The following is a 15,760-nucleotide window of genomic DNA, read 5'->3' as shown; positions in this document are numbered from 1 at the left end:
CAAATGCCATTTTATTTTTTCACAACAAATATACATATACTTTGTTCTAGATTTTTTTTTTTTTTTTTTCATATTTAAGTTACGATAGGATAAAAACCTATAAGTTAAATATTCAAAGAACCCTCATTCTCAAAAGAAAGAAAAGAAAAAGAAAAGGAAAAAAAATGTGAACTTATAACGTGTTTTTTGTGATACCACCAAACCAAGTCTTTAACAATTAGTTAACTTGAACCACTCTATTCCAAATATTTAAAAGTAACACAAAGCATGGTTTTAGAAATCAGATTAGATTGGCTGGTTTAATAAAGAACCAAACCCTAATTCGGTATGGTAAAAAAAGTCAAAATCGATGGTTTAATTGGCAAAAATCAGGAATTGGACATTTGTTTTTGGTTATTTGACCATTCCGATTTTTAAAATCATGACACAAAAAGGAAAATTAAAATAAATAACAAAAAAAGTTAGGTAAAAATACAAATGCCATTTTATTTTTTCACAACAAATATACATATACTTTGTTCTAGATATATATATATATATTTTTTTTTTCTTTTTTTATATTTAAGTTACGATAGGATAAAAACCTATAAGTTAAATATTCAAAGAACTCTCATTCTCAAAAGAGAGAAAAGAAAAAGAAAAGGAAAAAAAATGTGAACTTATAACGTGTTTTTTGTGATACCACCAAACCAAGTCTTTAACAATTAGTTAACTTGAACCACTTTATTCCAAATATTTAAAAGTAACACAAAGCATGGTTTTAGAAATCAGATTAGATTGGCTGGTTTAATAAAGAACCAAACCCTAATTCGGTATGGTAAAAAAAGTCAAAATCGATGGTTTAATTGGCAAAAATCAGGAATTGGACATTTGTTTTTGGTTATTTGACCATTCCGATTTTTAAAATCATGACACAAAAAGGAAAATTAAAATAAATAACAAAAAAAGTTAATAAGTATTAATACTTGATTTTTTTTTTATACGATATAATTCCAACATATAACATTTACTTCATAATGATTACTTTTATCATTAGACCCAAGACACCAATTGATTTTTTTTATGTATGTGAAATTTGAATAAGAAATCATTTATTTAACTATAAGAGATTTTATTGGTTTAACTAACTTAAACCCATAAATATTTGATATTAAAAAAAGAAAATACTAGGCAAGCTTGTAAATTTGAGTTGGTGGGTTAACAAAAATAACAAACAGCAGCAGTGACATATATAGAGCATTCGCATTAGCTCATGCAAAAAATTATGTCTATATTAGAATAAAAACCTACTTTATCTATTTTACACAAACACTTTTTAAAACACTACATCATATTATTTATTTTTATTAAAATATTATTTCTTTTTCAACCAAGAGAGAGAGAAAAATGAGAAATGATTAAAAAATGAAATACAAATTTACACATTGTGGGTAATTTTGGAGTTTGAATGTGTAAAATTGAGCTATTTTTCTACTTTGTATTATCTAATGTAAATGCTCAACAGCTCAAGTATATATATATATATATATATATATATATATATATTTTCCATTTAGAGAAACAAAGAAAATATGAGAGTCGGACCATTTATCAACATAAAAAAAAAATAAAAAAAAAAAGAACCACACAAGGGTGTGATTTAATGGTAAGAGTTCTCGTTCTGCACCTAAAGAGGAGCAGTTTGAGCGATAGCCCTAGTAAGGCTTGTGTGATATACGTATTATTACCCATTACCGTCACGTGACGTGAAGTCGATGAACCCACACCGGAGACTCCTTTTTTATTCATTAAAAAAAAAAACAAAAAAAAAAAAGAAGAAGAAGAAAATAACCCGGTGTTGAATTGATTTTATTTTAGTTTTACCGGTCTCTTAGAGTCACGTTAATATTGTAATGCAACAGTTTTCTCAACCTCTTTCTTTTAACCGTGTTGCCTTTGGCCCCTCAGCCCCTCTCTCCCTCAGATTACCATTCTCTCTCTCTCTCTCTCACTCACATATATACATTAACCAGAGAGAGAGCACCAAATCTCATCGTGTTTTTTTTTTTTGGGGGACCAAAAAGCAAAATCCCCAACGTCCTCCCTACCGTGCCTCCTCTATTTTCTCTCTCGCAATTCTCAGCCCTCCCTAGATTCACTTCTCAACCATTTGGATCCTCGATCTAATCTCTAATAATTTTGGCTGTTATTTCTAATCAAAATTGCGCATTCAATCCAATCCAATCCGATTCGATTCAATTTATTGCTATATCGATCGGATTCGATCCAGTTGTTACGTTACTGAGAGGAATGGATTCATATTTTAACAGAGCCTGAAAATTTGAAACAAATTGAATATAATATGCCCGGATTAGCGCAGAGGAATAATGACCATTTCAGCAATGGTTCTACGGCGTCGTATTCGCTCTCCGCCAATGGCTTTTGGTCCAAGCATGCCGATGATGTTAGCTGCACCCAGCTCCAGAAGGTTCTAGATTCCTTTCCTCCCTTCTTTTCTTTTCTTTTTTTATTTATTTATAAAAAAAATAATTTAGATCATTGCTTTGTATTTTTTTTTTTTTTTTTATTTTGGTTGGTTGGTTCAAATTTGATTGGATGTGTGATTGTTATCTAGAGGCTTTGTTTTGATTGGATTATGCGTGCTCTCGATTCGTCAGATCCATTTTGATAGTTTAGCTCGTGTTTTATTTATTCACATATGTTAGAAAATCAGGATTTAGCATTGGTTGCAAAGAAATCTGTGGGCAGAGAATAGGAAATTAGAATTCTGATTATTGTGTCTGTAACTGTCTGGAATTCTTTGGAATTGGATTTAAGAGGATGTAATTTGAGGTCCGATTTCATTTTACGTCCGGCCTGTGTTTTATCCGCTAGAAGGAAAACAAAATATATAAGCGGAAACGAATGCACTTACGAAGTGGAGATTGAAGAGTTTTCTGTTTCGTCTTGGAGTGCCTGCTGCCATTTCCGAACCATTGATTTAATCTTTTGATGTATTAACGATTGTAGTTAAGATTGCCAATGAACTCTAGCTCACTAGTGAAGTTTTTTAACCTAGGAAGCATGGACACGGATATAGGTACGGGCACAACACCCCAAATGAAGTGTCTGTGCTTCCTAACGTAACTTACCAATAAACGAAAAATGCAGTTAAACTAGCTAGTTTCAGATTAATAATTATGAATTTTGATTTAGTGTATGCGTGTTGCGTTAGGTACGTGTTTACTTAAGTTTGTGTGGAACTTATGAGATCGTAGGCTTAGTCATTAATAAAGTTTCTGTTTACTTTGGAATCAGTTCTGGGGCGAGTTGTCGCAGCAAGCGCGGCAGAAGCTTTTGAGGATTGACAAGCAAACTCTATTTGAGCAAGCTCGTAAGAATATGTACTGCTCTAGATGCAATGGGTTACTGCTTGAAGGTTTTTTGCAGATTGTCATGTATGGAAAGTCTTTGCAGCAGGAGGGAGCAGGTGGACACGTTCCCTGCAATAGACAAGGGGCCTTGAAAACTCAAAACGATGCTGGATTGAATGTTCCTAATGGTTGCCATGACGAAATTCAAGATCCGTCTGTGCATCCTTGGGGGGGTCTGACCACTACACGTGATGGGTCATTGACACTTATGGACTGCTATTTGTATGCAAAGTCTCTCAAAGGACTCCAAAATGTAATTTCTGATACAATTTGTTCAATCTGATTATTATCTTATTCTTTAACAATTTTAATAGCTTACATTTTGCTTGATTTAGGTTTTTGACAGTGCACGTGCAAGGGAACGGGAACGCGAGTTGCTTTATCCTGATGCATGTGGTGGGAGTGGTCGGGGCTGGATAAGCCAAGGAGTTGCGAGTTATGGCAGAGGGCATGGAACAAGGGAGACGTGTGCACTGCACACAGCCAGGCTTTCTTGTGACACTTTGGTGGATTTCTGGTCAGCTCTTGGAGAAGAAACCCGGCAATCTCTTCTACGGATGAAGGAAGAGGATTTTATAGAGAGGCTTATGTACAGGTGTTTTACCTATATGCTTATTCCTTGTATGTAAAATTCAGTTTATATTAGTGGAAAATGCATGACCATTGATGGTAATTAAGTGAGTTGCTATTCTGGGAACTGTGAGATAAATGCTAACATTGGAGGTGCTCATTCCTGCTAAAACTGCTGCAGAGGAAAAGAAACGGCATCTAAGACATTTATTTTTCACACTTGACATAGAATGGTCCTATCATACTATTATTAGGCATTTGATATTCGTAGCACGAATATGCAGGTTGATTGAAATGTGTTACCGACCTGTCATGGTGACAACATTACAAACAAATGTCTGATAGGCATGCAATTAGGAATGCTGTTGGTCAATGAAATGTTTGAAGAACCATGAATGTTGGCCAAGAAAAGAAACTGGACACAGGCTGCATTGAGGGAGCATCCTACATGTTTGGGTGGGCAATCGTTCTCCCCAAGTCATCTCTAATGGACCTGCTTTTTAATTAATATGTTTTCTTGCATCTTGGTGTGATCTTGAAGCTGGTGTTCGTTGGGGCATCCAGGGGTGCCCTGCTGAGACCAGAGAGGAGTCCAGTAACTAGCGGATATCTTCATTCTAAACTGCTGCTTGGCAAGATTGAAGATTAAATGGCATAAAGCCACTATCCTAAGTATTTGGGATTTACAATTGTTTAGTTTCAATTTGAGGAGAAGGAAAGAAAAACTAGAGAAGGAAAAAGGGGGTAAGGAAATTCAGCATGTTTGGTTTGAACAAAATGCTAGGAAGGAAATCTAACTTTTTATGATTGGTTATCTAGTGAAGAAGGAAGAAATACCCATACAGTAATTCTACTTTTATACACCTAGACAACAAAGTATGAGCACTTGTTAGCAAGCTGACTAAAAAGGGGAAAAATGCATTAAACAAGCCATTTCCTTAGCACTTCTGCTGGTTGAGCTGAGGAATCATATGTTGGGCCTCTGAGAAATATTTTCTTACCATCTCCTTCTGTTTCTTTATTTTAAACTAAACAGGCAAAATTCCTTGTTCTCAACCCTTGTCCTTACCATTTTCTTTTCTCACTCATTTCCTTCAAACCAAACAGATGGTTGGGCTTCTTTATGTTGCTGATATGGTATCTAACCATTAAGAAGCAGGATGACTTGGAAATTTTTGATGCACCATTTTATGTAGACTATAGAAGGTACTATTAATAGGACAAGCTGCTAGAGATCCCCAAGGTAGGTTCCCTTACAGGACTGTCACTTGTCAAAAAAATGACCCGGATGCAATACTTACTATCAAGGTTTGCTATAAGGGATAATGGAAGGGTTTTCAAAGGTAGAGCATTGATTTATTTTTGAAGGAAATTGGTAAGTTAAATACTACGGTCTTCCTGGAGTGACACTCTTAACTCCTCCATTAATGACTAAGGTTGGACGGGAAAACAATCATGAAATTACATAATTATTACCAGTGGAGAAATTAGTGCTTCCCACAAAGATATGGTGATTTCATTGTTAGAAGATGTAAGAATTAAAATCTTGTTGAGGAGTGCATGTGTTTGAAGGCTTTAAGGGGTGAGAACTAGGCTAAGAATTGAAGACACATTCGTCTAACAGGAGAAATGGCATCTAAAGGACAAGAGGTGCTGAAGGATTTTTGCTGCTATCAAGTACTGTTGTATATCTATATACTTCTGTCTTTCTGAAAATCTTTCTGCTCTAGTTGATGCCTTGTGGTTTTTCTGTAGAAAGACAGATACCTTCAAATATCCTATGAACTAATTGCAATATTCTGAGACTGAAAACTTAATTCTTATATATTGCATGCAGTTATTGGCTTGCTTTGTCCTACTTGTTCCAATGCAGTTGCTACGCATTGTTTCATAAGGATTTCGTGTTAAATTTCTGATATCCTAAGAAAGTGATATTCATGTTACAGATTCGACAGCAAGAGATTTTGCAGAGATTGCAGAAGGAATGTTATTCGTGAGTTCAAGGAGCTAAAGGAGCTGAAGCGCTTGCGGAGAGAACCCCGCTGTACTAGTTGGTTTTGTGTAGCAGATACAGCCTTCCAATATGAGGTGTGGCTTTCCCATTCCTTCATGTTGTTTTCTTTTCTTTGAATCCTGTTGTTTTTAGGAATTCTTGTAAATTACAGATGATTTCAAGGAAAAGTGGTTGAGATAATGGTCTTGATGTCTTGGTAAAATTATTTGGAGATTTTTTGTGAGGACTCAATATATATGTTATGACTATTATGACACAATTTCATCTTTCAATTATCTCAGGTATCTAATGACACAATCGAAGTTGATTGGCGCCAAACTTTTGCAGACACTGTGGGAACATATCATCACTTTGAGTGGGCAGTTGGAACAGGAGAAGGAAAATGTGATATTCTGGAATTTGAAAATGTTGGAATGAATGGAAGTGTTCAAGTCAGTGGCCTTGATCTTGGCAGTTTAGGTGCATGCTTTATCACCCTGAGAGCTTGGAAGCTAGATGGCCGCTGCACTGAGCTTTCTGTAAAAGCTCATGCCTTAAAGGGTCAACACTGTGTACATTGCAGGCTCGTTGTTGGGGATGGCTTTGTGACAATCACAAGAGGGGAAAGTATCAGAAGGTTTTTTGAACATGCTGAAGAGGCTGAGGAAGAAGAGGTGGTTCTATCTCCCTAGGGCTAATAAAATCTTTGAATGCATTTAAAATTTGTTCCTTTTGTTCACAAATTTTCCAGGGTATTGCTTTGTGAGATTTAGATTAACCTTTTATGTTATGTATACTTCTAGGATGATGATTCCATGGACAAGGACGGAAATGAGCTGGATGGAGAATGCTCCCGTCCCCAAAAACATGCGAAGAGTCCTGAACTTGCACGGGAGTTTCTTCTGGATGCAGCAACTGTTATTTTTAAGGAACAGGCATGTTCAGTCTGCTGATCACTTTTGTGCTTTTCTAATCTGTCCATGCTTCTGTTCCACCCCCCCCCCCCCCCCCCCAACACACACACACACACACAAAAAAGTTCCCACACTCTAGTGTGACATAGCTATAACAAGTGCGAGAACAAGTGGAGACCTTACAAGTGTGTTTCCTATAACTATAGGTTTGCATCAAGGATCAACATTAATCTATATCTCTTTGTGCTAGTGATTGATGAGCTTACTAAATCAATTCAAGAGGAAGTCCTTTTGTGAATGCTTTTAGCAAATGATATAACTTTAGTCAATGAAACTAGATGTTAAGTTAATGTTAGAAATATGGACACATAAAATTAAAGGCTTTTAGTTAAGTAGGAGTAAAATAAAGTACATGAACTGTAAGTTTAGTAAAAGTAGAAAAAAATATGAAGGAGTTGTTTGACTTGATGATAAAGAGCTTTGAGCAAGAGTTTTCAACATCTTGGATCAACAATTCACAAAGATGGAGAAATTGAAGTAGACGTGAATCATAAGCTAAAAGCGAGGTGGATGAAGTGGAGAAGTGCATTAGGAGTATGGCGGTATTGTGTGATCATGGAATATCTATTAAGTTGGGAATTTTTATAAGACCAGCTATGCTCAATGGTACTGAATGTTGAGCTATTAAGAAGCAATATATTCATAAATTTAATGTTGCTAAAATGAGAATATTAAGATGGATAAGTGGAAATGTAAGGAAAAATATGATTCACACTAAGGAGCTTTTCTTAAAGATATGGGTGGCCCCTATTGATGAGAAGAAGAGGGAGAGTCGTTTGAAATTGTTTATTCATATTCAGAGGAGAGTGATTAATGTTATTTTATTGTCTTCCTCTACCTCATTTTTGTATTATTATTTTTACTTATAAAAAAATATATAAATAAAAGGTAGAGGAAGACAAAAAATAACATTAATAGAAGTAGTACAAAAGGACATGTTAGTTACAGAAGTAACAAAGAGTATGGTTTTGGAATTAACCGAATGGAGAAAAAGAATACATGTGGCCAACCTTGACTAGTTTGTTGAGGCTAACCCCAAAATTTTGGGATTAAGGTTTTTTGTTATTGTTGTTTCACATGATTCTGTGTATATGGAGACAATGTGTGAATTGTGGTGAGTGTGCATGGAGGAAAGACATTTATGATGGGGAGGTAAGTAGATGTAAGATGGTTTCCAATTACAAGAGGTGCATCAAGAGTTGGAAACTAAACCTTTGGTTGTTGAGAGATGGGTATTTTGACATGTTGCTTGCAGATGGTTGCAACTTTAGCTGCCTTGAAACAAAATTCTATGTTGAATTGATGGAAAGCTTAAAAATATAAAAGGTTGTAGGATAGCAGGACTTGAAGTACAAGGATTCTAAGTTCAGTGACTAGTCCTAGAAGGTCAAAAAATGAAATATTTACAAGGGGATACCTAGTCCTAGTGATCACTTTTGCTCATTGGGAAAGATTGAAAAGGATGTTGGTTCATTTAAGTATAAAAAGTTTTCCTGAAAGAAAGAATATAGAATGAATTATAGCAAGAATGTAGAGATGGAAGAATGCAACTGGCCAATTGTTGGATCTATAAGTCCTATATAATTGACATAGTATTGTATATAAGGTGAAGATCCGACCGAAATGCATTTTGATTATACATGTTGGCTAATCAAGGAAGAGAAAAGAACACACGCAGACACACACATATATGAAATGTGTTTGGCTGAGCAGAAGATGTTGAGATTATGAGTGGTAGCACAAGTATAAAGTGTGCAGCAGGTATAGAATGGATAACATTAATGAAAAAAAGTATTCAACTAAAGATTTCTCTTTACCCATTCTTAAGAAGCTGGGATCTAAAGCTCTTTTGAGCTGGGTTTTGTTCCTATGGTCTAGATGATTGTACTGCCTCATACTGCAATAACTACTTAACTGTTCCGTTGTTGCTATGGTTAATATGCGTAAATGACCTTTTCAAAGAAACCTTTGGCCCACTTAAGTTGCTTCAGGATCATTTCTATGGCTTAGCAGCTCCCCTTAACACTGTAATACATTTCCCATGATTCAATTAGCAATGCTACATCCTACTTTTGGGGATTAAGTTGCAACAAAGTCAAAGCAGGCACCTTTTTTATTTGATTTTTTATATGTAAAAATATTTGTTTAAAAAAAAAGATTACTTCATGTTCAAGATGATGAACACAAAGAATCATACAACGAAATGAAGTGAGTCTTGAAACTTAAATAAAGAAAGTCAAAGCAGGCACCTTGGTATTAGCAAGCAGTGATATTGTTGCATAGCAAATGAACAACTGTATCTGTTTGGTTTGGGAGTTCATATAGGAAAGTAATGAAATAGAATGGAATACAAGTTGCAATGAGAATAAGGAAAGGAATGAAACTAAGCTATCTTGTTGGGATGTATTAAAAGAAAGGAATGAGAAGTTAATAAGCTTGTTTGGGAGTACCATTAAAAAGAATGGAAATGAATCATTTAATAAAAGTAAGCAGTTATCATTTGTTATTATTGATGAGAGACCAAACCTGTTAAGAGAGATGAGAGAGAGTTGCTAGCTAGAAGAGAAAGAAAACCTAGATGAGAGAGTGTGTAGATGTGAAAAGAGTAAAGTGAGGGGTATTACAGGAACTTTGTAAAATATGAAGGGCTTTATGAGGATTTTGGTCAACATTTCATTGAACTCATTTCTATTCCCTCTAATTCATTTCAATTTTAGGGGAACAAGAAATTGGGGTTTTGAGTGAAAAATGAGAAATCATTGTTCCCTCATATGCCCATTCTATTAACTCATACTTAAACTTCCAAACAATGGAATGGCTTCCCATTCCCTCCTACTTAAACTTCCAAATCGTTAGGAATGGAAGGAACATACTTAAAAGATTCTTTCCTTTTCATTCCTTTCCTCACATTTCCTCCCTCCCAAACAGGCCCTAAAGTAATTTTTTGGTCCCAAACATGTTTTAGAAATTGAGAAAAGAAAGGACCAGAAGAGATGGCTGGCATCATGTAGATCTTCCCTCTAATGCTTGTGGAAGTGCAGTACTTGTGTGTGTGAATGTAACATGTTCTCCATCTCATTATGTGATGTTATTCTTTCAGGTTGAAAAGGCATTCAGGGAAGGAACTGCCCGCCAAAATGCACACAGCATCTTTGTCTGCCTTGCGCTAAAACTGCTGGAAGAACGCGTTCATGTTGCATGCAAAGAAATCATTACATATGAAAAGCAGGTCTTAATATTTTTGGTATTTAAGCGTAGGATTTTAGCAATAAAAGATTTCTTGAAGATATTTTTCTCACAAATATATGTTTTTCCCTACAGATGAAACTTCTTGAAGAAGAAGAGAAGGAAAAACGTGAAGAAGAAGAACGCAAAGAGAGGAGAAGAACAAAAGAAAGAGAGAAAAAGCTCCGAAGAAAGGAAAGATTAAAAGAGAAAGAAAAGGATAAAGAGCAAAAATGCTGTGACTCAAATCAAACTACTGTTCCTACTGATGTCTCAAAGGAAGAATCATCACCAAGTGTTGATGAGGAGCCAAATAATCCTGTCAGCTGCCAGGATGCAGTTAGTGAAGTTGGTGATAACATTCTATCTTGGCCTGGATCTCCTGATATTCAAGAGGAGTTGTCAAATGGATATATTACTTCGATAATGCAAGACCACTCTTTTGATTGTCCCAATGGGGAGATTAACTATGTGAAAGATTGGAATGGTTCTTTTATAGCTGATCAATCAAATTTTTCTCGTCGGAGACCAAAATATCGGAAAGAAGTTCAACTGGATCCATCTTTGAAGTGGTCTGACAGACGCCGATTTTCAGCTGCAGATTGTGGGGCAGTGGTTAGGTCTGAGCCAAGATATTATGGTGATAATTTTGAGACTCCTTCCAGAAGCATTATTGGATCCAATAGGCAGTCAAGGATGAATGTTCCAAAATCTAATGGTCGACATTGTGGCCCAAAGTTTCATGATAAGTTTTCCAGCAACAGAGTAAGTGACAGATATGACTTCCATTCTTGCAGCTGTAACCAGAACAATGAATATAGAGCAAGGGTTGATACACATGTTTCTACAATCAGAGTAATTCGGGAGACTAAATCTGTGAGTAAGTTAGAGTCTGCATTGGATATGTCCAAGCAGTTTTATCGTGGTAACAAGTACAATCAAATGGAGTACTTGCGTGATGGTTGTGGAAGACCTAAAAGCAAAGTCATCTCAGGGAACAATCCTCCTGCAAAAGAACTTCATTCCAAGAAAGTTTGGGAGCCCATGGAATCACAGAAAAAGTATCCACGAAGTAACTCAGATTCTGACATTACCTTGAGGTCAACTACTTTCAAGGTTGAAGAGGTGGAACCTGATAATAACCTTATCAAGTCATCTGCTGACAAGTGTTGTCGTGAACACACTGGAGATTCAGCTGATATTGATCAGGAAAATAGTAATTTGAAGGAATCAGGAAACTCTAGCATTGTAGTGGATGGGGCCTGTGAGAATGGACTTAATGTGGGAGCAAAGGGCCCTTGCAACTCAGCTGCTTCTGAGGAAATTGGACTAAGTCCTATCAGTTCTGCGAATTCTGATAATTCTGCATCAAATGATTCTGATAATTCTGCATCAAATGGGACCTTAGATCCCATTGTGAGTAGCACATCCAGTTCTGATAACTCCTCGTCATGCCTAAGTGAGGGCGACAGCAATACAACCTCTTCAATCCATGGAAATCTGGAATCCTCTTCTACATCAGATTCAGAAGATGCAAGCCAGCAATCAGAAGGTAGAGAATCATGTGTTCAAAGTGGCTTCTCTGAGTGTCATGAAGTTAAAATGGAGAAAAGTCAGAATTCAAATGGCGAGGAGGTTATTGGAAGTGGGGCATCAATTGGGCTTTCATTGGATGGAGCAGGAACAGGAAGTATTTCTGTGGATAAACCACCAACACGGATTTCCCAAAATTTTGACAATAATGGATTGTCTGCTGTCAGCATTGGTTCGCAACATCAAGGCATGCTTCCTCCAATGCATAACCAGAATATACACTTTCCAGTGTTTCAAGCTCCTTCAACAATGGGTTTTTACCATCAAAACCCAGTTTCTTGGCCAGCAGCTCATGCTAATGGCTTAATGCCCTTCGCCCATCCCAACCACTATTTATATGCTAGCCCTATTGGGTATGGAGTGAATGGAAATTCACGCTTCTGCATGCAGTATGGTCCCATGCAGCATATAGGTACCCCTCTATTTAACCCCAGTCCAGTCCCAGTTTATCAACCAATTGCTAAAGCTAGTGGCATAAATGCTGAGGAACAAATTCAGATCTCTAAGCCAGGTGCAGGACAAGAAGCTTTCAATGAAATTAATACGGAGAAGGTGGCTCCCACTGGAGCACATCCAAAAGAAGCACCGCCACATGAAGAAGGTGGGAAAAATGACAATTCTGCCAAATTGCATACAGGCAACACTGGGTTTTCCTTGTTCCATCGTGGGCCTGTTCCTATTTCAAATGGATATAAATCAAATCTCGTGCCTTCGAAAGAACAGATTATGGAGGATTTTTCTCAAGAATGTCCAACAGATCATGTTGAGAGTGATCATGTTTCAAATAAGAAAGAGAGTACAATGGAAGAATACAACTTGTTTGACGGCTTACGGTTTTCATTCTTCTAATATAGTAATGAGAAGGTTAAAGGTGGCTGTTACGGATTTCAGTCCCTATCTTCTTTACTTGGTATGAGAGGTTTGAGTACTTTGTAATTCGGTACACAATAATCTTCAGAAATTGCAATTTTAGCTTACAGTTTCCATAGATGATTGTTTTCCAATTTGTCACATTGTTTTTTGAGGAACCCAAAAAAAAAAAAAAAAAAGTTTGCGAGAGTGCATAATGTTTGAAGAGTTCTGTATGAGGTTAGCCTTTTTCATTAATGAAGCATTTATTGGTATGAAATTTTATTCTTGGCTAGTTGGAACTGATATCATTTCATCTTGAACGCTAATAACATCATCAGGTAAATTACTTGGGAGTTTGCGTGACAGATGAACATGGATGCATCTTCTAGTCTATGAAAATTATATCTTCATTTTCTCGTTCAAATTTTTCAGGATCAACCGTATGCTGCTATGGAAGTATATAATTTTTTACCCACAGAATTTGCTCTCAAATGATTGTCATCTAAAATCTTGATGACTTGTTCTGGTGTCAGAAGACATTGTTACAAACTTTTGAATCCTGCTTTTTACTGCTATCGTCTTCTTCCTCTCAAGATCAAATAGTTGTTGATTCATAACTCTCGTTTTCTTTTATCATGTAGAAAATTATGAGTAGCTATAGACGGCAGCAAATGATGGGGAAGTACTAAGTACTGTCAATCGGATAGGTTTTTTTTTTTTTTTTTTTTGGAAGTGAAATATAATGGTATTAAAACCAAAAGGCAAATCACATTAAGGTTCCTGCATAAGCAGGCCAGAAACAATAAAATTACAAGCCGCTTACATTCAAATCAGATTGCAGTGGGGAGCAACTCCTTTCCAGAGGCGATGGAGACCAGATCTTCGAGCTTGTTGAGCAAGCTCATGAGCCATAGTGTTGAAGCTTCTATTGATGTGCTTGAAAAGGCAGGACTCAAAAGAAACACTCACCTGGAGAATTCCTTGAATGATATGTCCCATGCTACTCCCCGTGGCACCTTCATTGATTGCTTGGATGACATTTAGGGAGTCAGATTCAACAATGACCTGTGCCAGATGAAGCTCTTGAGCTAATAGAATACCATGCTCCAAAGCAAAAACCTCTGTTAGTTCAGCAGAGAAGCAAGTCTGAAGGGGTTTACACAGAGCCGCCACAACATCACCTTTGCAATCTCTAATGACAACTCCAACACTAGAGAAACTGTCAAGCTTAGAAGAGGCCCCATCAACATTTATCTTGTGGAATCCCGAGGGAGGAGGAACCCAGTTGGATGGGGTGGTTCTAGGTTGGCCAATATCCCAAGTTGCTGAACTAACAAAATCCTCAGAAACATTTTTTGCCAATTGCCACACTTGAAGTGGAAGTAGACTAGAATCCTTGTGCACAATCTTATTTCTGTTAATCTAGATAGCCCACGCAATGGCAAAGAAAATCTCCAAGTCCTGAAGAGTTGCATGGGAGAGAATGAATATTGTGGAATGAAGAAAGGATTTGTTGATGCCATGAGTGTGAAGAGGATTGTTTGACCAAAGACACCAAATCGATGCTGAAAAGGCACAACGAAGAAGGGCATGGTCAAGACTTTCAAGTTCACTACCACAAACAGGGCAGCCTTTAGTTTGAGTAATCCCACAGCAACAAATGGCTTCCGTTGTAGGGAGACCATTGATACAAGCTCTCCAAGCAAAAATTTTAATTTTTGCTGGAAGATTAAGGTGCCACAATTTCCTCCAAATCAGCCTACAAGGGTCTCCATTTGAGCATTCTTCTTTCTCCCTTGATTCCAGCAAGTTATGGGCTATATGGTAAGCACTTTTGATTGTGAAGTCTCCTCGGCTATTCCTTATCCAGATAATTTTCTCCTCTGGAAGGTTGTGGCTTAATGGTATCCTCAGGATTAAGTCAGCTTCAAAAGGAAGGAAAGTTGCTCTTACCATGTCTACTCTCCACCAATTTGTCACTAGGTCAATGAGAGAAGAGACCATTGGCAATTGAGGCATATCATTTGGTGGAGAAATAACCTTGTACGTAGATGGGGTTGGCAACCACTTGTCTTCCCATATATGGATTAATTTCCCATTTCCCACTCTCCACCAAGTTCCCTTCCTTATTACACCAAGGCTACTATGGATGCTCCTCCAAGAATATGAAGGGAAGCTTCCAAGATTAGCATTCAGAATATCTCCAGTAGGGAAGTATTTAGCTTTGAGAACCCTTGCCACTAGAGAGTTTGGGTTTTGGAGAATTCGCCATAATTGCTTTGCAAGCATTGCTTTGTTGAAAGCTTGCAAATTCCTGAAGCCCATGCCTCCTTGCGCTTTAGGCTTACACATTGTTTTCCAGTTGACCCAATTCAGTTTAGATTCTTGCTACCTTTGACCCCACCAGAAGTTCCTCACTATGCTTTCAATGTCATCACATAAGCCTTGCGGAAGAAGGAAACAACTCATAGTATAAGTGGGAATTGCTTGAGCTACCGCTTTTATAAGGATTTACTTCCCCCCCATAGAGAGGAGCTTGCCCTTCCAACCAACTAGCTTCTGCCCAATCCTCTCTTTTAGGATAGAGAACACTTGCTTCTTTGATCTTCCAATGAAAGAAGGAAGGCCAAGGTATTTTGAGGGTCTAGAGTCTTGCATAGGGCCTAGGGTAGCAAAGATCTCCTCCTTGACTTCAAGAGTAGTATTGGGGCTAAAGAAAATTGAGGACTTATCAGTATTGATCTTCTGACCCGAAGCATCCTCATATTTCTGGAGTAAATATTTTAGCTTCCTGCTTTCCCCCGCACTAGCTTTGTAGAAAAGGATGCTATCATCCGCAAAGAGAAAATGGGTAACTCTAGGATAGCCCCTACAAATGGAAATGCCTGTCAAACGCAGGTTCCGGGCTGCCTCATTGATAAGAGCTAAAAGCCCCTCAGTGCAAATAAGGAAAAGAGTTAAGGAGAGGGGGTCCCCTTGCCTAAGCCCCCGTGTAGGCATAATGTTACCACAAGCAGCCCCATTTATAATAACTGAGTATGGGACTGAAGTGATACACTTCAATACAAGGTTTACCCACCTTGAGCTGAATCCCAGTTTCTCCATAACCCCCTGTATAAAGCCCCATTCGACTCTGTCAA

General features: G+C 37.3%; 1 protein-coding gene across 2 annotated transcripts; it reads left to right on the top strand.

Annotated features, from left to right (window-relative positions):
- The first annotated feature begins 1,950 nt into the window (after positions 1–1,950).
- Positions 1,951–12,897, top strand: LOC126692869 (uncharacterized). Of its 2 annotated transcripts, XM_050388671.1 has the most exons (8): positions 1,951–2,467; positions 3,298–3,666; positions 3,749–4,008; positions 5,930–6,071; positions 6,279–6,650; positions 6,780–6,911; positions 10,051–10,179; positions 10,272–12,897. In XM_050388671.1, exons 1-8 carry the CDS (start codon positions 2,342–2,344, stop codon positions 12,615–12,617), a joined length of 3,876 nt encoding a protein of 1,291 aa, XP_050244628.1. In that variant the 5' UTR covers positions 1,951–2,341; the 3' UTR covers positions 12,618–12,897. The 2 variants fall into 2 exon arrangements, with proteins under 2 accessions (XP_050244628.1, XP_050244629.1); XM_050388672.1 differs by lacking the exons at positions 1,951–2,467; positions 3,298–3,666 and adding an exon at positions 4,268–4,439 and having other exon boundaries at positions 3,873–4,008.
- The last annotated feature ends 2,863 nt before the right edge of the window (positions 12,898–15,760 follow it).

This window comes from Quercus robur, chromosome 7 (assembly GCF_932294415.1).
Source record: "Quercus robur chromosome 7, dhQueRobu3.1, whole genome shotgun sequence".
NCBI classification, from domain to species: Eukaryota; Viridiplantae; Streptophyta; class Magnoliopsida; order Fagales; family Fagaceae; genus Quercus; species Quercus robur.
The sequence above is the reverse complement of the archived record's forward strand: the minus strand, read 5'-3'. Positions and strand labels throughout refer to the sequence as shown.

Bases quoted from the DNA above. Each gene is read 5' to 3' on its own strand.
- LOC126692869 (XM_050388671.1), top strand. From the start codon at position 2,342: ATGCCCGGATTAGCGCAGAGGAATAATGACCATTTCAGCAATGGTTCT. The intron at 3,667-3,748 runs GTAATTTCTGAT...TGCTTGATTTAG, and splicing joins CTCTCAAAGGACTCCAAAAT to GTTTTTGACAGTGCACGTGC. The intron at 6,912-10,050 runs GCATGTTCAGTC...TTATTCTTTCAG, and splicing joins CTGTTATTTTTAAGGAACAG to GTTGAAAAGGCATTCAGGGA.